The sequence below is a fragment of the Ornithorhynchus anatinus genome, chromosome 3 (assembly GCF_004115215.2).
Source record: "Ornithorhynchus anatinus isolate Pmale09 chromosome 3, mOrnAna1.pri.v4, whole genome shotgun sequence".
In the NCBI taxonomy this organism is placed as follows: domain Eukaryota; kingdom Metazoa; phylum Chordata; class Mammalia; order Monotremata; family Ornithorhynchidae; genus Ornithorhynchus; species Ornithorhynchus anatinus.
The window spans coordinates 48649155-48673769 of NC_041730.1; the positions used below are offsets into that span (position 1 = coordinate 48649155).

The following is a 24615-nucleotide window of genomic DNA, read 5'->3' on the forward strand; positions in this document are numbered from 1 at the left end:
AAGTGCTCCTTTCCGGTAGCATTTTATTGTCAATAAAAAGAGGGAATGTGTTTGTTCTTGGCACATTAATCCTCAATCAGTTTTTTTCAGGTCACGGGAGGTGATTTAAAGGTACAAGCTGCCATAAATAAATGTTTAACCATCCAGTGATCTTTGGCTTCTTTCCAGGCTAAATATTGGGCTGACACTGTCAGCGGCAGATCTTCTGCGGGCCTTTTGTAAACGGTCTGATGTTCTTTTAAGAATAGACAAGCTCATTCACAAGTTAACGTTCTCATTTTTAAAATGCTCGTGAAAAGGTACTTCCAGGTGGCTTTCCCTGGTTAACATCCACCTGCCTAGGATGTGCCTGTCCGAGTCAACTCAGCCCCTAATTAATGTTAATCCCCATTAACACTTAGTGTGTAACTCCATTTTACTCATTGATTCATTCATTCAGTAGTATTTATTGAGCGCTTACTATGTGCAGAGCGCTTGGAATGTACAAATCGGTAACAGATATAGTGTCTGCCCTTTGACAGGCTTACAGTCTAATCGAGGGAGACAGACAGACAAGAACAATGGCAATAAGTAGAATCAAGGGGATGTACATCCATCATTTTGCTGTCAATTATATTGAAGGTCTTGGGTCTGTCTCCTCTGTTAGACTGTAAACTCCTTGAGGACAGAGATTGTTTTCCTGGCAGTTCCGAAAGCGCGGTGAATCTCCATTAAAGACTGTCAACTGAGTTCATTCTCAGTTGAGTCGCAAGAGCATCCGTTGGTAGACTTGCTTCTCTCTCCAGCTGTCTTCTCCTCAACCACTGCTTCCTCTGGCTTGTCTTATGCCATCGAGCCATCTTCGACCCTTAGAGACTCCCCGGACACATCTCTCCCCCAATGCCCCAATGTTCCGGTAGTGTATCCGTAGAGTTCTCTTGGTAAAAGTCTGAAAGCGGTTTACCACTGCCTCCTTCCGCGCGGAAAACTCGTGTCTCCGTCCCCGACCCTCTCCCGTGCTGCCGCTGCCCAGCACGGGTGAGTTTTGACTCGATTGCCTTCCACTTGCTAGCCACTGGCCAAGCTAGGAACGGAACGGACAGGCCTCCGCTTGACTTTCCCTCCCGTAGCCGAGACTGGTAGAGGACTGGAAACTCTCCAGGTGTGATCCTGAGAGGGGTCCTCCCTCTTAGGATTTGGAAAACAGATTCAGGGACGGGGGTGGAAATAGATCTGCTTCTAGAGCAAGGAAGTTCTATGTGATGGCCACCAGAAATTGGAAAAGTAGAGGCTTTGGTGATTGACAGAGACAGTGCTGGCCTCTGTGGCCTCCAATAATAATAATAATAATGTTGGTATTTGTTAAGCGCTTACTATGTGCAGAGCACTGTTCTAAGCGCTGGGGTAGATTCGGGGTAATCAGGTTGTCCCACGTGAGGCTTACAGGTTAATCCCCATTTTCCAGATGAGGGAACTGAGGCCCAGAGAAGTGAAGTGACTTGCCCACAGCCACACAGGTGACAGGTGGCAGAGCGGGCTTCGAACCCATGACCTCTGGCTCCCAAGCCCGGGCTCTTTCCATTGAGCCACACTGCTTCTCTGGCATTAGAGGTGCAGTTTCAGCCTTAAGGAAGGTTGACAAGACAGCCTGGCTAGAAACTATCAGTCAATCGTATTTATTGAGGACGTAGTCTGGGCAGAGGACGGTACTAAGCGTTTGGGAGAATGCGACGTAACAATAAACAGACACGGTCTCTGCCCACAGTGCGGGTGTTCGGGATGCAAGCCAAAGCTATTTTAGGGGCACGTGCTACGATCTCAGAAACAACTAATGCAGTACTTTGCCATATAATAGCTGTGGAATACACGATAAACTCAACCTCCATCTTCCTCTGCTTCCGCCTCCGGGCCGTCGGTCTCTACGTGGATGCTCCGGTGTGGCATCTCAACACGTCCCAAGCTGAACCTCCCGTCTCTTGCCTCCCAGATCCTCTCCTCTCCGTACTTTTCCCACCCACGACCGTCCTTCCCTTCCCTCGGGCCCGCAACCTTGGCGTTATCTTTGATTCCTATGTCTCTTTCATTCCTCCTCATTCAGCTTGTCCCGAGATCCTGATGTTTTTTCCCTCATAATGTCTCCAGAATCCACCCCCTTCCTCTCTTTCGAGACTGCCGCCGGGCTGGTTCGAGCTCCGTCATCCCAATTTGACTGCTGCATCCGTCATCCTCACAGACCTCCCCGCCTCTACCCTCTCCCTTCTCCAATCCATATTTCACTCAGTTGCCCAGATCCGTTTACCTCAAACATCATTTCGTACCACTGGGGTAGATATAAGTTAAGCGGCTTGGACATTGTCATCCCACAAGAGGCTACCAGTTTGTCTTGCAGTCCCATTTTACAGATGGGGTGACTGAGATAGAGAAGTTAAATGATTTGCCCAAGGGGCTTGACAGGAAGCGAGTGGCAGAGCTGAGATTAGAACTCAGGTCCCGCTTCCCAAGCACTTCCCCGTTCTTCAAAATCCTCCAGCGGCTGCCCATTCCTCTCCACATTCAGCAGGAATTCCCGCCCGTGGGCTGCGAACCAGTCAGTCGGCTCTGTCGTCCCTTTTTATTCGCGCTCTTCCCACTACGGTCCAGCTCGTCCGCTTTGCTCCTCTCAAACCCAGCCACTCGCTCGCTCGTCCCTGACCGGCGACCGTGTTCACATGGCTCCGTGGAAAGAGCCCGGGCTTGGGAGTCGGAGGTCATGGGTTTGAATCCCGGCTCGGCCACTTGGCAGCCGTGTGACTGTGGGAAAGTCACTTCTCTGGGGCTCACTTCCCTCATCTGTCAAATGGGGATTAACTGTGAGCCTCGTGTAGGACAACCTGATTACCCTGTATCTCCCCCAGCGCTTAGAACAGTGCTCTGCACATAGTAAGCACTTAACAAATACCTACAATATTTTTATTATTATTATTGTCCTTTCCCTTGCCTGGAATTCCCTCTCCACACCTGGCAGACTGCTCTCCTCCTTACCTTCAAGCCCCGTCTCCTGGAGGCCTTGCTCGATCGATCTCTCATTCCCCCGGCTCACTCCCCCCTGCCCCGTCAGCACTTCCAATGTCAATCAATGGCGTTTATTGAGTGTTTACTGTGTGCGAAGCACTGCTCTAAGCACTGAGCCCTTTGGTATTCACACGGTCCCACTGTACTTAGGTTCCTACCTTTATACCCTGTAGCTTATTTCAGCGTCTGGGTCCCCGACTTGATGCTATCGTACCGTATTCGGTACAGGGTAAGTGACCATTAAAATCTGATGATGGATGGAGGAAAAAAAGCTTTTTCCATATTTTTCAAGAACACTTTTATCTTAAAATGAAAAGCAGTTTGCGATAAAAAGTTCTCCAGCGTCTCCCAGTTTTTCAGCTGCACGTTTTGATTTGTGTCATCCAGTTGAATGCTGGAATGACAATGCTCTTTCTCATCCTCTCGTTTCTAGAAGATCCTTTCACTCGAAACTGAGAAGGAAAAGAATTGTCATCACCTCGTAGAGAAAGACAGAGAGATTCAGCGGCTAAAAGATCAGCTGGGGTGCAAAAACTGCCCCGGTGTGGAACTGGATGACTTTGAGGAGAAAGCAAGAGAGACGAAGAGGAGAGAGCAGCTCTTGAAGTCCTTCTCCGAAGAAACCGATATTCTGAAAAAACAGTTATCAACGGCAACGACGAGACTCTCTGAACTGGAAAGCAAGGCCAGTGCGGTGCAGTTAACCCAGGTATCTGAGTGGGATGAACGTGAGGGATCCCGTGTCCGGAATTGTTTTTAGCCAGAAGTGGGGCGTGCTTAGGAGTTTATGTTGCCGTCTACCCAAGTCCTCAGCCCCTTTCTGCCAACCGCCACCTCTTGTTGTTCCCTCTGTTCTTCCCTTTCTTTTTTAAATGGTATCCAAGCGCTTATATATATTATGGTATTTGTTAAGCGCTTACTATGTGCAGAGCACTGGTCTAAGCGCTGGGGTAGATACAGGGTAATCAGATTGTCCCAAGTGGGGCTCACATTTTTTTAATCCCCATTTTTATAGATGAGGTAACTGAGGCACAGAGAAGTGAAGTGACTTGCCCAAGGTCACACAGCAGACAGGTGGCGGAGCTGGGATTAGAACCCACGACCTCTGACTCCCAAGCCCGGGCTCTTTCCACTGAGCCACACTGCTTCTCTGCTTACTACGTGCCGGGCACTGTATTGAGCGTTGGGGTAGATACGCGCTAATCAAGTTGGACACAGTCCGGGCCCCGGATGGGGGCTCCCAGTCCAAGTCCCCATTTTGCAGGTGAGGGAACCGAGGCCCAGAGAAGTGAAGTAACTTGCCCACAGTCACACAGCGGACAAGTGGCGGAGCCGGGATTAGGACCCGAGTCCTCCCGACTCCCAGGCCGGTGCTCCAGCCACCAGGCCGTGCTGCTTTCTGGTGCCTGTCACGACCCTCTCTCTGCTCTGTCAAGGAGTCGGCCGAGGGGGGTGTCATCAGTTGTCTTTATTTGAACTCCGCCTCCCTCACTTTCTGCTTCTCAGTAGCCCACGGGCATTTTCGGGGGGCGCAGCCAGGGGAAATGATAATTTATGGTATTTATTAAGCGCTTACTCTGTGCTTTTCTAAGCGCTGGGGTAGATACAAGGTAATCGGGTTGTCCCACGTGGGGCGCATACAGCCTTAATCCCCATTTTACAGATGAGGTGACGGGGGCGCAGAGAAGTTGTGACTTGCCCAAAGTCACACAGCTGACAAGTGGCGGAGCCGGGATTAGAACCCACGACCTCTGACTCCCAAGCCCGGGCTCTTTCCACCAAGACCTGTGAAAGTGGTTGGGGTGTCCAGGGCAGCAGCGTGGACGTCTAACGGCCCTACCGCCCCGAACGTGTCCGGTCTCGTCTGAAATCGGAGTCCAGGCTGGGTTGGACCTGTTTAGTACTTGGATGGGAGACCGCCTGGGAATACCGGGTGCTGTAGGCTTACCCCCCCTCCCCCAGCGCTTAGAACAGTGCTTGGCACAAGGTAAGCGCTTAACGAACACCGTTATTACTATGTCTGGAGCACCTGTGGTGTTGCTTCCAGGTTAGGTCGGTGCCTGGAGACCCGGAGGGCTGCAGCCCAAGAGATCGGTCGCCTTCTCAGTGGAAAGAGCTCGGGCTTGGGAGTCAAAAGTCACAGGTTCGAGCTCCGGCTTGGCCATCTGTCAGCTGTGTGACTGTGGGCAAGTCGCTTCACTTCTCTGTGCCTCAGTTACCTCATCTGTAAAATGGGGATTAACTGCGAGCCTCACGTGGGACAACCTGATGACCCTGTATCTCCCCCAGCGCTTAGAACAGTGCTCTGCACATAGTAAGCACTTAACAAATACCAACATTATTATTCTTCCAAGAAATGGGCAACTCCCAGAAGCCTGGAGGCTTGCGGGGAATCTTGCCTCGAGCCCCAACCCGGATTGGATGTCCACTTCATCTCCCGGGCCTAAAGGGGTCAAGTACCTTCCGTGAGGCTCTGGATTTTCCGTGGACGGTTCAGAAGATCTCGGAGCTTCAGTGCCTTTTACTTAACATTTATAATCTCCGGAGTGACAGACCTCAAGCTTCCTGGGATTCGATGTGCCCCAGTGGAGAGTGGAGGTGGAATGGGAAGCCACAATTTTACGGCCGCCGGGAAGAATACTCACAATCCACATTACGTCTCGGTCTAAGTTTCGACAGTGGCAGGCTCGTTAAGGGAGAGAGCAGAGAGACAGTGAGCCGTGGATTGTAGCCGCCGCCCTGCTGCGTAGCTTCTCGGTGCCTCAGTTTCCTCATCTCTGAAACGGGGATTCGATACCTGCTCTCCCTCCTACTTAGACTGTGAGCCTCATGTGGGACGGGTCTATCTGACCGTGGGATCTACCCTGGTGCTTAGCCCGTAGGAAGTGTTTACCATTCCCTCATCTGTAAAATGGGGGTGAAGACTGTGAGCCTCACGTGGGACAACCTCATTCCCCTGTATCTCCCCCAGCGCTTAGAACAGTGCTCTGCACGTAGTAAGCGCTTAACAAATACCAACATGATTATTATTATTACCACAATGATCATTTTAAGTTAGAAGCGTTGGGACCATCCCGCACCACAAAGACGGGCATCCGGAAAGGCGCCTAGCACAGGGTTTCTTCAAGCGATCTGGGGCGTCTTCACCGGCGGCAACTAGCTTGGATGGCTGCATCTGGGGGCGGGGCTGAGGGGCTCTATCAGGGTCTTAATTTACATTAGTAGTATGAACCAAAATCTTCACAACCGAAATTCGCCCGGGTTGGAAGCTGTATTCAGATATTAAAATCTTTCTTTTGAATGGATTTCAGAACGGCCGTGGCGGTGCAGCCTAGTGGAAAGAACGCGGGGCTGGGAGTTGGGAGACTAATTCATTGAATCGTATTTATTGAGCGCTTATTGTATGCGGAGCACCCTATTAAGCACCTGGGAGAGTACAGTACAAGAATAAACAGTCACTTTCCCAGCCCATCTAGCCCCAGCTCCACCACTGGCCTGCCGTGTGACTTTGGATAAGGCCCTTAAGCGCCTCTGGGCCTCGGTCTCCCCCTCTGTTAAATGGGGGGAAAGCTGGATCGCGGTCTCGTGATGGGCGGGGACTGGATCCAGTGTGGGTCATTCCTGGAGCTTAGCACCCATCCAGTAAGCACTTCATAAATACCCTTAGATTATTAGATGAGCTATATCAAGTGTATATTTGCTGATATACATATTCTATATATTTGTCGGATTGGGTTGGGGGGCGAATGCTGAAAATTGGCCTCCATTTGGCAGCAGATTTAGGGAAACATTGCCAAGCCTGGGATGGGTTCTGGAGGGAACTGGAACGGGGCAAGGTGGTGGCGGGCTCCAAAAGGCTGGAACCACGTCCTCACACCTGCCTCACCCACAGCTATCCTAGGAAGCCGGGCTGGTGCCCCTCTCTGCAGATGGACCTGGCTCCGTAGGTCCGCCTCGATGATCTGCCATCAGATTTTCAGAGGTAAAGGCTCTAAGCTGCCGGGGGGTACCGCCGGTCCCAGCAGAGCCCTGGGGGATTTGATCACACTCTCCTAGAGCCAAGGGGAGAGGGCTGGTGAGGGAGAAGTCTTTGGTCAGTGGTATTTATTGAGCACTTCCCGGGGGCAGGGAGAGGAAATTGCGGTTACGCTTCAGCCGCGGACAGGGCTGCAGAGGAACATTTAGTAGCGATAATAACAACTGTGGAATCTAAGTACTTTCTCTGTACCGTGCACTTTGTTAGGCATCAGGATAGGATAGGTACAATAGCCAGATCAGACGTGGTCCCTGCCCCACATGGTCTGAGAGGGGGGAGAGTAGGTACTTCATCCTCAATTTGCAGAAGAGGAAAGGAACAAGTTGTAACTTGCCCAAGGACACACGGCAGGCAAGTGGCGGAGCTGGGTCCCCGTGCTCTTTCCAGTAGACCTCGCTGCTTCTCTACCTCGGTCAACCCATCGTGCCACTTACAGCACAAATATTCTCTTCCAATCTGTTGATCTGGGCGGCTGAAGACCTCTTGTGGAGCCACGGTTGTTCCCTCTACAGGTGCTTCCTTTTTTTTAAAAAAAAAAAAGGTAATCAAGTGCTTACTATGTGCAAAGGACTGTACTGAGAGGTCGATACAAGATAATCAGGTTGGACGCAGTCGCCATTCCACACGGGGCCCCTGTTAAAGGGAGGAGGATTCAATCTCGGATTCAGATGAGGTAACTGAGACAAAGAAAAAGTAAGTGATTTGCCTAAGGTCACAGGGCAGACAAGGGGTGGAGCCGGGATTAGAACCCAGATCCTCGGACTTCCAGGCTCTTTCCACTAGGCCACGCTGCTTACCTTCCATTCTCTTCTGAAACCACCTGCTCCACCATCACCAGTTGGTGGCAATATTGTCTTTAAAATGGGAAAATCAACGACGCTGGCTCAATCGATCCTATCTGAGCACTTACTGTGGGCAGAACACTGTACTACGCGCTTGGGAGATGTTTTAGACTGTCTTGTCTCCTCGTGATTTTTTTTTAAAAAACAATACTAGCAATAATGGTCCCTTGTGTAAGTCTTAGTAGAAGAAAAATATTTGTAAGGCGTTAGCTTTGTCCCTCCCTAAAAGCCATTGTGCAGTTTGGGTTTCGTGAATTTAATTTGAGAACACAAAGCAGTCCCCAGTTGGGTCGTCAAATAATTTTGCGGGGGTCCTAAAAGGTCCGGGTTTTTTTTTTTACTGGTTTGATGCTCGGCTTCAGGAGTCGTTCAGTGATGAGGGTTTGTTGCCCAGCGGGGGATGTGCCAAGCACTTAGTAGGAGAGTAGAGCCCAGAGAGGCTAATCTACGGTTGGGCCGGAGTCCCTCTCCGCGGATCGATTCTGTTCCGCCGGCGGCTCGGCCCACCGGGATAATCGGCCCTCAGATGTTCTGTCCACAGGTCCCGGCGGAGCCTTGGGGGATTTGACCTCACTCCTTGCGGACGTCTCTGCTGGGTGGGGCCTCCCCATCCCCTGAGAAGCTCTGGCATTCGGGACAGAGTTTGGGTGAGACCCACTGACCAGAAAATGAGGTCGGCCCTTTTAGCCACAGGAGCCTGCCCTTTCTGACTGTCAAACTAAATGAGTCACGTAACTGACTTCGGTGTTGGGGCCTAGTTCCTGGGGCCCTGAAATATGTGGGGGGTTTTCTCTTAATGGCATTTGAGCACTTACGTGTGCAGAAATGCTAAATGCTTGAGAAAGCACAGTACAGCAGAGAGCAGAGTTGGTTGGCACGACCTCTGCCCACGAGGAGCTTACAATCTACTGATTTAACTTAGGCCCGAGTTTTTACTGAAATCCCAAATATACTGGCCACCTGTGAGCTCGTCTTGGGCAGGGAATGTGTCTTCCAACTCAGTTGTATTGCACTCTCCCAGTCGCTTAGGACAATACTCTGCCCACGGTAAGTGCTCAAAAAATGTGAATGAAACATAAATGGGTATATGAAAAATAGGCTGAGATATTCACTCATTCAGTCGGATTGAATGTTTACTGTGTGCAGAGCAGTGGGAGAGTACAGTATAACAGCGAACAGACACAGTCCTGCTCACAATGAGCTCACGGTCTAGAGAGGGAGACAGACATTAATATAAATGAGTAGGTAAATTAATAAATTACAGATTCATATATATATATATACACACACACCCCCATCAGTTAACCAGTGATGAGCAAGTCATCAAGGAGGTGCATCTTGTCTGTAATCGGGCACCTCAGCAGTGGGAGGCAGAGAGAGATTGCAGTAAGACATCGAGTCAAACGGAGAGATCAGATAGAGGGAGGCCACACTGCCAAAAGCAGAGTGATATTGTACTTTGGCTAGGGGAGGAAGCCAATCTTCAGTTCAATAAACAAGGGCTTTGGCAGGCAGGAGGTGTCCTCTTCCCTTCATCCTGAGGGAGAAGTGCTCTGTTCTTGGTTACCTAGCCATTTCTCTAGGAGGAATGAGATGGTCTCTTGGACGAGAGCACTGTGCTTGGGTAAAAGGCTCAGGGACCTTTGCAAATCAAAGAGAGATGTTTTAATGTGTTCCTAGGTCACCTCACCCCGGAACTGTGGGTGTCTGGGAAGTTTGGGAATAGAACTTCCCAGCAGATCCAGAGCGGCGCAGGCTGGGACGGAGGGCATGGTGTCCCCGGTCAGAGCTAGGTGATGCCTTTTGACCTTTCTGTAAAGGGGATGTGGCCTGATTCCAGCCAGAGCTGGGATGTGTCGTTGTTCCCCCGCCCATCGGGGTCATGCCATCGCCCAGACGCCCTCGGTGGCTGGTTCAGGCCAGGGAGGCTCTGCCCGGCCAGTTGCTTCCTGTGCCCCTGAACTGGGTGAGCGCTAGCTGGGACCTGAGCACCAGTCAGGGAATCGGGCCCCACCGATTAGGGTGCCTGGTAGGTCTGGGCCCGGTCTTAGACTGCCCAACCCTTGCTCGAAGGTAAGGATCGGTGATCGAGGCAATCGAAACCTCAGGGTGACTGTCCCGGATGTGCCTTCTGGCATAAATAGCTGAAACTGGGATCGACTTCTTAAAGCAAAGAAAGTGGTCAAAAACTGGACGCGTTGAATTGGAAATCCAGCGACCCCGTCCACATCGGTCAAATGCCAGAGCCTTATGCCAGAGCCGCCGTTCTGGGCACGTCACCCGCCTCAAAAATCTCCAGTGGTTGCCTACCAACCCCTGAATCAAGCAAAAACTCCTCCTCACTATTGGCTTCAAAGCTGTCCATCCCCTTGCCCCCTCCTTCCTCGCCTCCCTCCTCTCCTTCTCCAGCCCAGCCCACACACTCCACTCCTCTGCCACCGCTCACCTCCTCACTGGGCCTCGTTCTCACCCGTCACGCCATCGACCCCTGGCCCACGTCCTACCTCTGGCCTGGAGCGTCCTCCCTCCCCAAATCCACCAAACAGTCACTCTTCCCCCCTTCAAAACCCTACTGAAGGCTCCAGGAAGCCTTCCCAGACTAAGCCCCCCCTTTTGCTCAGCTCCCCCTCCCTCCGACTTCACCCCAACTCTCTGCCTTTGCTCTACCCCCCCTCCGTGCCCCGCAGCACTTGTGTATAAATATGTACAAATCTCTAATTCTATTTATATTAATTCCTGTTGTACTTGTTCTGATGTGTGACATATATATATATATATATATACATATATATATATATAAAATTCTATTATTGATGCTATTGATGCCCATTTACTTGCTTTGATGTCTGTCTCCCCCCTTCTAGACTGCCTGTCATGGGCAGGGATTGTCTGTCTTTGTTGCTGAAATGTACTTCCCAAGCATTTAGTTCAGTGCTCTGCACACGGTAAGCGCTTGATAATTGCAATTGAATGAATGAATAAGTATTCTTTGACGGCCCAGCGCTCATTGCGGGCGTGTACCACTTACGTAGTTCGGCACCAGCGTGGCTGACACCTGATGGCATGAGTTCTCTCCCCATCCCCAGAAGAGGGGCGGGTGGGATTCCAGCCATTCCCGACCCACTGAGTGCCTGAGGTGAGCGGGGCTGGGGAGAGAGACTCCGGATCTTAGCGGACCAAATCTGTTCGGCACTAATGGGTTTTGATTTGCTTACAGAAAATGGCCTTGAACTGCAATAACCCGCCACCGGAAGATATCGGAGATGTGGAGTTGCGGCTGAAAGACGTGAGTGTCTCCTCGGGCATTTTAATTGGGATGAGTTTCATGGTGGGGGCAGGTCGACCGACTTTTTTTTCCTGAAGAAGAGCTTGCACCTGCTGAAAGACGTTGGTATCAGATGTCCGCTTTGAAGGAAGTTCTGTGACTCCAAAGCCCAGGGTTTTCAGAAGCTGAGCGCCACAGTGTTACCGAAGCTGGGAAAGCCCTTCCGACTCGGAAGATGTAGAAAGCTTAAAGCCCTGCTCCCAGTCAGCCCCCGTGTGAGGAAATAGCACAGGCCGGGGTGTTGGAGGGCCTGGGTTCTAATCCTGGCTTTGCTATGTGAAGTCATTTAACTCTTCTGGGCCTCATTTTCCTCATCTGTACAAGGGGGATTTAGTACCTGTTCTCCCTCTTCCTCATTCATTCAATCATATTTATTGAGTGGTGACCGTGTGCAAAGCACTGTTCTAAGCGCTTTAGACTGTGAGCCCCCATTTGGGAGAGGGACTGTGTCTAACCCGACTCCCAGAACTTACCACAATGCTTGACACATAGTGAGCACTTAACGAATATCACAGTTATTATTAGGAAGGGAGAAGGGGTTCTGCCTGACTTCAAGAAGGGCTAAAAGTGAGGTGTCCCACCCCCTCCCTTGAGTGCTGACACCTAGGCCTCTATGGGAACCACCCGGGGATTTTTTCCAAGTTCACGTCTAGGGCAGAAAATTCAACTCCCAGTTTAGGAATTGGTATGACAGGCCTATCTGAAGTTTTCAATACTCTGGCAACCAGCAGCCTAAAACTAGCCCATCTTTTATCTGATGGTAGAAAGGAGGCATCCCACTGGCTGCTTTGGCCTCGGGCAGTGGCCCGTCTCCTTTCAGGACTGCCGGTGGCCAAGGGAGTGGGTTGTTTTTGTTCTATGATATTCATTATGTGCCAAAACGCTGGGGTAGATACAAAATAATGAGGTTGGACACAGTGCGTGTCCCCTGCGGGGCTCCCAGTCTTAATCCCCATTTTACAGATGAATAACTGAGGCACAGAGAAGTTGAGTGACTTGCCCAAGGTCACACAGCCAGATAAGTGGCAGAGTAGAACCCTTCTGAGTCCCAGGCCTGTGTTCTTTCCACTTGGCCATGATGCTTTTCCAGGGTCGTTACCTCCCTCTTGGGTGATGCTCCTGCTATGTTTCGTCCCACTGATTTTTCAACGTGTTTCCAAAAATGCAGATTACTCATAAAACACAGTGCCCAAGTCAGACCCGGAAGCCAAACCCTTCAACTCTGGTAACCTTGAATGGTTATATCTCTCTGGCACGGTGGAGAGCACCAGAGATTGAATTCACAGATTTGTCCGAATTTCCGTGGCTTTCACAACTAAAGCATTAACCAGCAAATTGATAACGTTGATCGCAGGCCTACAGGACTGCACGCTTCGAGAGCGCAATAGAATTACTGGACCGAATCCCTCCCCTCGAGAAGCTTAGAATCTAGTGGGAGACACTGAAATACTCTATCCCTTCTTGCTCTCTGTAGTTTATGTAAGACACGTATAAAAATGATGTGGGTAGTTCATTTGGTTAATTGGTTCATCGTATAGAGTGCTTTTTGTGTGCAGAACACTGTACTGAGTACTTGTGAGAATACAATATAAGAGTTGGTGGATAGGTTCCCAGTCCACAAGGGGCGACAGACAGGAAAATAACTTATAGATATGTACAGAATTGCTTTGGGTCTGAGGGTGGGGTGAATCCCAAAAAGTCCAAGTGATTAGATCATGCAGAAGGGAGAGGGCGTTGGGGAAAAGAGGACTTGATCAAAGAAGACCCCTCGGAATAGATGTGGCTTTGAAGGTGGGAAGAGCGATCATCAGATAGGAAGTGGGAGGAAGTTCCAGGCCAGAGGCGGGACACGGGCGAGGGGTGGTGGCAAGATGGATGTGATCAAGGTACAGGGAGTAGGTTGATGTTAGAGAAGTGAATATGTTGGTTTGTAGTAGGAACTCAGCAAAGTAAAAGAGGAGGGGGCAAGATGACTGAGTACCTTAAAGCCAATGCTAAGGAGCTTCCGGCCGACGCAGAACCCGATGGGCAACACCGGAGGTTCGTGGAGTGGGGAAACGCGGACCGAATGGTGGTTTGCCAGATAGGAAGTGAGAGGAAGTTCCAGGCAGCGAGGATATTGTCGGTGAGAGGCAAGGGTGAGGCAACGTGACTAGGTTGGCTTGAGAGGAACAAATAATCTGAGCTGGGGAGTCATGGGAGAAGAGATTGGATAAGTAGGAGGAAGAACTAGTTGAGTGTTTTATGACCAATGGTCTGGAGTTTCCACTTGAGGAGAAAATTGGGCAACTTTGGAAGCTTTAGCTTTAAGACAAACGGTTCAAGGAGCAACGTAAAGTAAGGGCTTGAGAGGGGAATGGTATTTGTTAAGCACTTACTCTGTGCCAAGCACTGTACTAAATGCCGGTGTGGATGCAGGCAAGGGGGAGAGTCTGAAGGTAGGAAGCCGATGCAGTCGACCGGGCAGGATAAGACGAGCGCCTGGATCAGCATGCAGGCCATTTGGTTGGGAGGTGCAAGAGAGGCTAGAAGTTTTGTGGAGGAAAAACTGGTAGGATCTGGCAAGAGACTGAATGTGAGGGTTTAAAAGAGAGTCAAGGATAAGGATCCGAAGAGCCGAAGAAGGCTTCTGAGCATCTGGGTTCTGTCGCAGCCCCCTCACCTTGGCAGTAGTTAACACAGATCGCACACGAAATTGGTCACTTCTTTTGAGGGACTCTCATCAGGAGTACGCGTTTCGGGGCCACAACCACTGATTGCTACCTGGTGACTTTTCCTCGAGCTTCATGTCCCCTTTGGTTTCAGAGTTGATGTTTCTGATATTTCAGTTGCTTCCCCTGGCTTTGGCAACCCTTTGTATAATTTCCCCGTTGATTAAAATGTCCCAAGGTCGCCTCTTTGCTAATTTGAGGGAGCTCGTTTCCTTCATTTCGCCAGAAGCAGTTTTGATAACCACCTGTTGAATGTCAGGCCATAATTGTTGGGAAGACTGATACGGCTCATTCAGAACCGTCAACAAGCCACTTGGATGGTGAGGAGCATTAACAAAGAAACCGACATATAAGAAGGTGGGCAATCTTGCAGGAAGAGTAGGCCAAGTGTATACCCAGCGTGGCTCAGTGGAAAGAGCACGGACTTTGGAGTCAGGGCTCATGAGTTCGAATCCCAGCTCTGCCACTTGTCGGCTGTGTGACTGTGGGTGAGTCACTTAACTTCTCTGTGCCTCAGTTCCCTCATCTGTAAAATGGGGATTAAGACTGTGAGCCCCACGTGGGACAACCTGATTCCCCTATGTCTACCCCAGCGCTTAGAACAGTGCTCGGCACATAGTAAGCGCTTAACAAATACCAACATTATTATTATTATTATTACCCGTAGATGGGCTGGAAAGAAGTGGAGGTAAAGCTTTAAAATGAGAGATTGCTGGAATCGCTAGTACTAGAATCTGAAAGGGAAGATAGAACAGACTGACTTCTGAATAGTGAGAAGCAGTGTGACCTAGTGGATAGAGCCCGGACCTGGGAATCAGAAGAACCTGGGTTCTAATCCCGACCCTGCCACTAATCTGCTGTGATCTTGGGCGAGTCACTTAGCTTCTCTGTGCCTCAGTTACCTCCTCTGTTAAACGGGGGTTGAGACTGTGGTCCCCATGTGGGACATGGACTGCGTCCAACCTGATTCTTGTATCTACCCCAGTGTTTAGAACAGTACCCGGCATATAGTAAGCACTTAACAATTACCGTTAAAATAATAATAATAACGGAAAGGTCCTGGTGCAAGAGATTCTGTTCTCCTCTTTAGAGCCCCACTGGGACCTCATCATCTGGTCATCACTTAGACGACCCAGAATGTAGAACACCGTGAAGTGTCCGCAAGAATTCTATTTAGCGGCGTTTACAACGTGAATAACGTACGTAGCACAGTCGAAGGAAAGGCAGTTGCCAGGGCCAGCGCCTTAGAAGCCACCGTGGGCTTCGCTGCCCCTCTTAACCGGCTATTTTCAGTATCTCGCTTGAGTCCGTCTACCACATGCGAGGTTTGAGTGATCGTTAGTCCATACAGACATTCCCTTACTTCTAGCCTCGATCTTCTCCGTCTCCCTGCCAGCCTCTTGCCCACATCCTGCCTCTGGGCTCTGGAAAGCCCTCCCTCTGTGTCCAAAAGATGATCATTTCCCCCACCTTAAAAGCCTTATTGAAGGTGTATCTCCAAGAGGCCTTCCCTGACTAAGCCCTCATTTCCTCTTTTCCCACTCACTTCTGTTGCCCTTGCCCTTAGATTACACCCTTTGTGGGCGGGGAACCTGTCTACCAACTGTATTGTACCTCTACTATACTCACAATAAGCGCTCAATAAATACCATAGATTGATAGCTGTCTCCCCAATCACAGTTAAGGTTAGGTCCCACTTTAGGGTTGGAACTGTGTAAAAAAAGACAGAAATTTGGTCCCTTTTCTACCCCGTTTCCCTTTTCCTTCTCCCCCTGGTAGACTGCAAACTCTTTGAGGTCAGGGATCGGGTCTGCGCTAATTCTACTGGGCTCCCCCAAGCACGCAGTACAGTCCTCTGCACGTAGGGGTGTTCAGTAAGTACTATTGATTAACTCCAAACTAAAGAATTCATCAAGACTCTTCACTACCTCCTGTTCAACCCCATCATCACCAATCCCTATGCTCAATCCCTAGTCTGCTTCTAGCTTTTAAAATAGTTTTTAGGATATATGTTAATCACTTAGTATAGGCCAAACGCTGTTCTAAGTGCTGGGGTAGATACAAGTTAATTAGGTTGTAAACAATCCGTGCCCTGCATGGGACTCACGGATGGTGGGCTCATCCAAAAGATGCTCATTTTCCCCACCTTTAAAGCCTTATTGAAGGCATATCTCCAAAAGGCCCTTCCCGAGAGAACAGGAGAACTGAGGCATTGACAAGTTAAGTGACTTATCCAAGGCCACACGGTAAGCAGTTGGCAAGCCCTTGTTCTTTCCATCAGGCCATGCTGCTTATTAATGTTGATATCATTGCAAAGGACTTTTCAAACTCCTTTTTTCCATTTGCCCCTGACCTGCTATTTTTCATAAATTTCCCTGTTCTGTCAAGTTATAAGAGATAAACCATGCTCCTGTTTTGTTGGATCATTTCCCTTTTTTTTTCCTTGTCTGTGGCCCAGATTTCATCCGAGCCTCTAATTCAATGGTTTGGAAACACTCGAGTCTCCTCGAAGATGATTTGTTTTGTTTTCATTCACTGCTTTTCACCTTTTCCTAGCTAAGATCCATTTCTTAATTTGAAATCTCTGGGTTGTATTTTGGGGTCTGTATTTTCTTTTACTTTTCCTTCCCCAGATAAAATTTTCTCCTTTTTCCTCAGCAGCCTGAGAGCTGTCTTGAGAGATGGGGCAGCTCTACAATGGACCCACCCTATCCCCCTCAATCCCCCCTGCACCCCACCCCACCATTAGGGTGAGGAATTCCCAATGAAGCTGGAAGATGGCAGGTTCAAAACCAACTGAGGAAACCTTTCTTCACCTGGCAGTTCATGGACGTTCAGAAGGGATTTGGGTTACATTCCTTGCCGAGAGACTCATTATGGCTACTGGAAGGAATGCTACAGGTGTTGGATGATATCCTAATCGTGAGGCCAAAAGTCTAGAAGGGGAACCAGCACACAGTTCTTCCAAGCACCCTTACGGAGACAGAATTCTGGACCCAGTAAATGACATTACTCCTGGTCAAGTCTTCACCCTCTGTCAGTCTCCTACAAGACGTACTGATTTGATTTTCTCCTTTGTCTATCCGTGCATTGCTTGTCTAATAATAATAATGTTGGTATTTGTTAAGCGCTTACTATGTGCAGAGCACTGTTCTAAGCGCTGGGGTAGACACAGGGGAATCATGTTGTCCCACGTGGGGCTCAGAATCTTAATCCCCATTTTCCAGATGAGGTAACTGAGGCACAGAGAAGTTAAGTGGCTTGCCCACAGCCACACAGCTGACAAGTGGCAGAGTTGGGATTTGAACCCATGACCTCTGGCTCCCAAGCCCACGCTCTTTCCACTGAGCCACGCTGCTTATCTACTGCCTAGCTAGCAGGGATCAGCCGATCGATGGCATTTGAGCGCTTGCTGTGTGCCGAGCACTGGGTAAAGTGCTAAGGAGAGTACAAGAGAGCTGGCAGATATAATCCCGGTCATCAAGGAGAAGCAGCTTGGCCTAGTAGAATGAGCATGGACCTGAGAGTCAGAGGACCTGGGCTCTAATCCATCTCAGCTTTGCCACTTGTCTGCTGTGAGACCTTGGGCAAGTCACGTGACTTTTCTGGACTTCCATTTCCTTACCTGTAACATAGGGATTAAATCCTACCCCCTCCTACATCCACTCCCTTGTCTGGCACACAGTAAGTGCTTAACAAGTACCGTTAAAAACCAAGAACAAGTTTACAATCTAGTCGGGGAGGCGAGTAAGTGGGAAGTAAGGGTATAATTTGGGTGCATACAAGTGCTGAACTGATATCAAAGTCTTAGGGGGAATAAGTTTAAGTGTATAGGTGGTACAGAGGGGAGGATGGGTAGGGTGGGGGGTTGGGAAGTTAATTAGGGAAGGGTTTCATGGAGGAAATGAAGGGCTTTGAAGGTGGAGAAGATGGCGGCCTGTCAGGAAGAGGGAAGGAGTTCCAGGCAGCAGGGAGGATGTGAGTAAGGAGTCAATGGTGGATGGGATGGAGGTACAGTGAATAATTTGGTGTTAGCGGAGTGTGTTGACTGGGTTGTAGTGGGAGAGGAGAGAGGCTAGGGAGGAGAGGGAGATCTAACTGGGGGTCTTGGAGCCAACAGCGAGGCGTTTCCGTTTAATGCGGGAGTAGATGGTAGCCATCGGAGGCCCTGGAGACGTGCACAGAATGATTTTTTGGTAGCAAAATGGACCCGGTCAGCAGATTGAAAGTATGGAGTGGAATGGGGAGAGGCTGGAGGCAGGGCGGTCAGCGAGCAGGGGGGTGCAGGAGTTAAAAGGGGATCTGAGAAATTTTTGGACCAGGATGGTAGTAGTTTGGATGGAGACATAAGGGCAGCGTCTAGAAATGTTGTGAACGTCTAACTGAGAGGATTCGGTGACTGGTAGACCATGCGGGTCAAAAGAGAGAGATGTGGTATGGATAATGTGAAGACTGCAGGCTGGTGCTACGGGGAAAGTGGTGGTGGTCTCTACAGTGATGGGCACGTCTTGGGGAGGAGAGGGTTTGGGTGGGAAGATGAATCGATCGGAGCCTTAAGTGCTGCATTTTCCTTAGCCTGTATTTTTGCGGGTTCAGAGATTGTGTGGATGCTGGAGGTGGGAACCCATTTGTCCTCCTGTTTTTCAGTGTCCTATTTTTCTTTTTTTGCATCAGGCCCTGGAGAAAAATCAGCAGTGGCTCAAGTACGATCAGCAGCGAGAGGTCTACGTAAGAAGCCTCCTGGCAAAAATCATCCAATTGGAACAACAGGCAGCAGCTGTTGCTGAGCCCCTCCCAAAGAAAGCGGACGAGAGCAATTCCGAAGGTCCGTACCCATCTTCTCTCTCCGCCCCCGCCCCTTCTTTCACTCTCTCTTTCTTTATCAGGACCGGGAAAGTCTTTCTCTCAGTTAAATAGTTCTTCACGATGAGATGTGGTGGAGCAAGGTTCTGGTTCCAATCCTACTCCTGCTTCCTTCACTACAAAAACGTTCAGGCCACGGTTTCCCCTCTCCTCAAGGAACTCCAGCTCTTGCCCGCTCACCTCGGCATCAAACGGAAACTCCTCGCCGTTGGCTTTAAAGCAGTCCGTCCCCTTGCCCCCTCCTACCTCACCTTGCTACTCTCCTACCACCACCCAGCTCGCCCACTGTGCTCCCCTAACGCCGACCTCGTCACTGAACCTCCATCTCATTTATCTCGCGGCCGACCTCTCGCCCACATCCTGCCTCTTTGATTTTTTGAATTAGTGGAATTTAAAGTTATTTACTTTCACTAGTATTGGGGGTGGACTTATGTAATTATTTAACTTCTCTGCTCTCTCCTGAAGTTGACACAGTTCCTGTTTTGAGTGTCCAATCTTGGAATTTTTCTCAGCTCTCTAGCCTACCCAGTGGAACTCTTCTTGGGTTTGATTTTCGAGCCACCCGTGCGGATCTTTCTCCATGACTGCGGTGTCATGAACGTTGAAAGCATCTTAGCATCGTCGTTTACCCTGTTCAAAACTCCATCTTTAAGTCACCCAGGAGCAGCCTGACCTGGTGGGAAAAGCACGGGCCCAGGGGTCAGATGACCTGGGTTCTAATTCTGGCTGTGCTGGCTGTGCGACCTTAAGCGTGACAGATAACTTCTCCGTGCCTCAGCTTTCTCAGCTATAAAATGGCGGCTCCATGCCTGTTCCTCTCCTTCTTAGACTGTGTGCCCCCATGGGACAGGAACCATCTAACCCGATTAACTCATATCTACCCCAGTGCTTAGAACAGCGCTAGACACATAGTAAATGATTAACAAATACCATAATACCAATAATAGTAACCCAACTCCTTGGTCCGTCATTCCAGAAGTTTGGGGCTGCTTGGCAGATCCAAACAAGATGTTTTTGTATTTCTAGCTCTTCACCACCTCTTTTTGGTCAAGGCTTATTTGACTATTCTTCCTCTTCTAGATGCCCGTATTTATTTTCACCCTTAGTTTCCCATCCTTGACCAACCACCCCACATCCTCCTGCCGATCCAGATTGAACTTGTTCAAATGAAAAAAGTTTCCTTTGGTTTCCCCTCCAGGATGTCCTTAGCCCTGGTCCCAGTGTAACTGTTATTTTTAAAATGTTCTATATTCAAGTTGTTTTGGTTTTTTGAAGCTCCAAATCCATCCTCGGTATTTCCCATTGCACAATTCACTTGGCCGCTTCTCCGTCACAGCCGCCAGGGCACTAACGGGCCGTCTCCAGCTGGGAGGGCTCGGGGGAGGGTCTGCCGGTGTCCTTACCAGGTCCCGGTCCCCTGTTCGCATGGCGACCTCGCCATCTTTTGTAATCTCTACCTCTTATTGAGGGTGTACAGTGGGGTTACGCTATGCCGGCCTTCGGGGTTTAAGCTTGGAATGATTAGAGGTAGTCCCTACCAACCAGAACCTCCCACCATTTAGGGGAAAGACAAACACAACTAATAATTCAGCACTGACACAAATATAGCTCCGTAAGTTTGCTTGGAACCACACTGTGGTTTTTCTCCTCCCTCCTTCCCCCCGTCCTCGAGCCTTCTCAGCGGTAAATGACGTTGGCTGAAGTTGCGAGTCGGCAGCGGCCGGGTTCCCTGCCTCCCTCCCTCCCCACTTCTGTCGGGGGGCTGTGAGCGGGTGATTCTCAAGGTGGGGAAGGGGCAGAACCCCTTGAGCTGGCGGACCCCGATTGCTCAGGAAGCCGGAGAGGCCCGTCTTCTTGGAGAAGTAACGTGGCTTAGTGGAAAGAGCATGGGCTTGGGAGTCAGAGGACTTGGGTTCTAATCCCAGATCCGCCACTTGTCTGCTGCGTGACCTTGAGCAAACCACTTCACTTCTCTATGCCTCTTAGCTCATCGGTAAAACGGGGATTAAGATTGTGAGCCCCACGTGGATTACCTTGTATTTACCCCAGTGCTTAGAACAGTGCTTGGCACATAGTAAGCGCCTAACATACAAATACCGTAATTATTATTCTGCAGATTCTGCTGTTCTTATTAGCCCTCTCCTGATGGATCTTCCAGACCATCTCCCTGCTTCCCCTCTTGCCTTCTCAGCTCCACCCCACCGATTTACCAACTCGATCCGATCGTCTCTAATGATCACTCTAAAATCTCTAACCACGCCAAATCTGAAATCCCACCCTCTGACCACAACCTCCTCACCTGCCTTCTCTTTCCCACATACCACCTCCTTGCAAAACTCTGCTCTCCTCCCTAAGAGGCTTCCAATCTGTTGACGCTCTATCCCCCCCCAACAATCTGAGACCATCATGCCCCCGTCCCTCTGTCCATCTTCTTCCACCAAGCCCTGGATCACCTCCACAGTACACTTCCTCCAGTCATATCCTTGTGCTTCTGAGCACTGCTGGTAAAAATCCAGACACCAGACCGATCTTGTCTATCATTCAGCGCTTAGAACAGTGCTCTGCACATAGTAAGCGCTTAACAAATGCCAAATACCAACATTATTATCCTCACTTGCTATAACTCTGCCTTCTCCTCCGCCTAACCACAGTACTTCTTCTCGCTTACTGATTCCCATGCCCTTTGCCCGCCCTGACAGTTCCTGACTTTAATTCCCTCTTTAAATCCTCTTTGCTCCCACCTCCCCCATCTCTTACCCATGATGACTTTGCCATCTACTCTGTCAAATTTGAAACCAGGCATGCATGAACTCCCCCAAATTTCCCCCTCACCTCCCAGTTCCCTGCTGCCCCCAGCCATCTCAAGAAATCCTCCACCTCCAACCCCATCCCTTTCCATCTTCTGAAAACACTTGCACTCACCCTTCTCTCCTTTTTCTTTCTCGGACTACCGTCTTTAACTCCTCACTCTCCAGTCGCTCCTTCAAACGCATCCACATATCCCTTAGCCTGCAAAACTCCTCCTTGAATGTGGTATTATTTTTTTTCACTTCCATTGCTTATACTTCCTCTCCTCCAATTCTCTCCTCAACCTTCAGCAGTCCTACTCCACTGAAACTGCCCTCTCCAACATCACCGATGACCACCTTTTTGCCAAGTCCAGCGGCCTCTGACTCTGGTCCGCTCCCTATTCTTGGAAACACCATCAGACCTTGGTTTTTCTGACACTGTCCTCTCCTTGCTCTCCTACTATCTCTCTGGCCCCCTCATCGATCTCTTTCACTCCCTCCTGCTCTGCCTTTTATCCCGAGAGAGAGCGGAGGGGTCCTCCAGACTCCATTCTGGGTCCACTTCTATTCTCCATCTACACTCGCTCCCTCGGAGAACTCATTTGCTCCCGTGGCTTCAACTGTCATCTCTACCCTTTTGACTCTGATATCTACCTTTCCAGCCCTGACCTCTCTCCTTCACAGTGTCTCATTCCCTCCTGCTTACAGGACCTCTCTACTGGTCTGTCCCACCAACAACCCCAACTCAACGTGAACAAAAACACCTTTCCAAGCCCTCTCTTTCCCTCAATTTTTCCTACCGTACTCTTCCCTTGTACCTACTTAGTAGAATGTTCTGCACTCAGTAAATACCGTTTATTGATCATCCCCCACATTATTATAATATATTATTGGAACATTTGGTAAACACTGTGTGCTAAGCCCTGGGGTATTTCCCTCCTTACTGCATTCCTCTTGCACTTGGTTTCTTATCCCCTAAGTACTTACGATGTTTACCTCACCTCTCAGGACTTGTGTATACCTGTTTATACTACTTGCTTCCCCTTCCTGTAATTTATTTTAATATCTGTAAGCTCTCTGAAGGCTGAGATCATATCTACTGACTTTATTCTACTCCACCAGCTATTTGCACAATGCTCTAGCACTGAGGTGTCTGTCTTCCCCACTTTAGATCATAAGCTCCTTGTGAGCAGGGAATGTCAGTTTACTGTTGTATGGTACTCTCCCAAGCGCTTAGTACAGTGATCTGAACATGGTAAGCGCTCAATATATACAGTTGAAAGAATGAATATGGATTTCCCCCCCCCCCCAACCTCCTTTGCCTAGTGTGCTCGGGTGCCTCACACCCCTGTTCCTTCTGGGCCAACCCCCAGCCCTGGGCCACCCTCAATATTGAGTTGCTCTGGTCCCGGGCTTCAACACCAAGCTCTTCAAAGAGCTTGGCCTTCAACAGGTGGCCCACCAATCCTGCAGTCTGCCCCTGAGAGAGCCAGCCGACAGAGAACATGATCCTGACAAATTGACCTGCCACCTTCTCAGACATCCTCACTTGCTTCCCTCCTCCTCCCACAGCTGGGAATGGCAGAGTCAGAGCATGGCTCCCTGCCCTCCCACGCGGGCCCGCTGCTCCAGGCGCTTCCATGTCGGGAGAGGGAGGGAAGAGATTAACAAGGAAGGTCCCCAGCGGGGATCTGATTCCCAATCTTGCCTGGAAGCCCAGGGCTACCTGCTGGTTCTTCTGTCACGGTATCAAAGAAGGAGCCTCGCTTACCCACTCGATCAATCGCTGGGACTTTTACTGAGTGACACTTTACAGAGCATCTGAGATAGTACCATAAAGAAGGTAGACATAATCCTGCCATCAAGGAGTTTAATTTAGTGGAAGAGAAAGACATTAAAATAAGTTACTGGCAGGAGAAGCTGCAGAGTTTAAGGATATGGACATAAATGTGGAAGGATTGGGAATGGGGTCAGTTTCAAAGTGCTTAGAGGGCACAGACTCAATGCATAGGTGAAGGAGGGAGAGTCGGGGGGACATGAAAGATTAGTAAGGGAAGGCGTCAATCAGTGGTATTTATTGAGTATTTATTGTGTGCAGAGCACTGTGCTAAGCTCTTGGGAGAATGCGATACCATAGAGTTGGTTGACCTTCCTGCCGCAAGGAGCTCTAGGAAAGGAGGAGGACGTGAGGAAGATTTCAAGAGTGAGAGAGAAGATGAAAGCACAGTGAAGAGGTTGGTGTTAGAGGAGCTAACTGTGTGGGTTGGGTTGGAGTGGTGCAGGAGTGAGGATAAGAGGAAGGGAGAGAGCTGACTGAATACCTTGAAGCCAATAGTGAAGCGATTCTGTTTGATGCTGACATGGAGAGGTGACCTTGGGGGCTTTTGAGAAGTGAAGAGACATGTACAGAAGACTTTTTCTTTTTTTTTCTTTTTTTGAAAAACAGGCCAGGACAATAGAGTGAAGTATGGACCGAAGAGGGGAGAGGCCGGCAGGGAGGAGGCTGCTGCAGTAACTGAGATAAAATACGACAAGTGCTTTGACCAGCAGGGTAGCAGTTTGGAGCAGAAAGCAGAGTCTAGAGATGTTGTGATAGAACCGGCAGGACTTGGTTACTGATTGAATATGTGGGTCGAAGGAGAGAGATGAGGTGGGTGATGCCTTGGTAACGTGCTTGTGAGACAGGGAGCGTGGCGGTATTGTCTACGACGACGGGAAATTTGTAGGGAGGAGAAGATTTGGGTGCAAAGAGGAGTTCTGTTTTGGGTGTGCTGGCAGGACATACAAGTAGAGCTGTCTTGTAGCGACCACTGATGGAAATATGAGATCGCAGAAAAGGAGAGGTAGATTTGGGAATCATCTGCATGAAGATGGCAGCCGAAGGCTTGAGAGCAGATGAGTTGTCCAAGGGAGCGGGGAAAGAATAGGAGACCCAGAACTGAGTCTAGAAGGACTTCCACAGAGGATGAGAGGCAGGGGAGGAGCTCATGAAAGACAGAAGGAGCATCCTGAAGAGAGA

General features: G+C 49.7%; 1 protein-coding gene across 1 annotated transcript in view; it reads left to right on the top strand.

Annotated features, from left to right (window-relative positions):
* The window catches only part of CEP55 (centrosomal protein 55), a 41304-nt gene that overhangs the window by 7289 nt on the left and 9400 nt on the right, over positions 1-24615 (top strand). The window contains exons 3-5 of the mRNA XM_029061372.1: positions 3464-3739; positions 11126-11194; positions 18619-18769. Of these exons, the coding sequence (XP_028917205.1) occupies positions 3464-3739; positions 11126-11194; positions 18619-18769 (496 nt within the window). The remainder of the gene's footprint in view (positions 1-3463; positions 3740-11125; positions 11195-18618; positions 18770-24615) is intronic.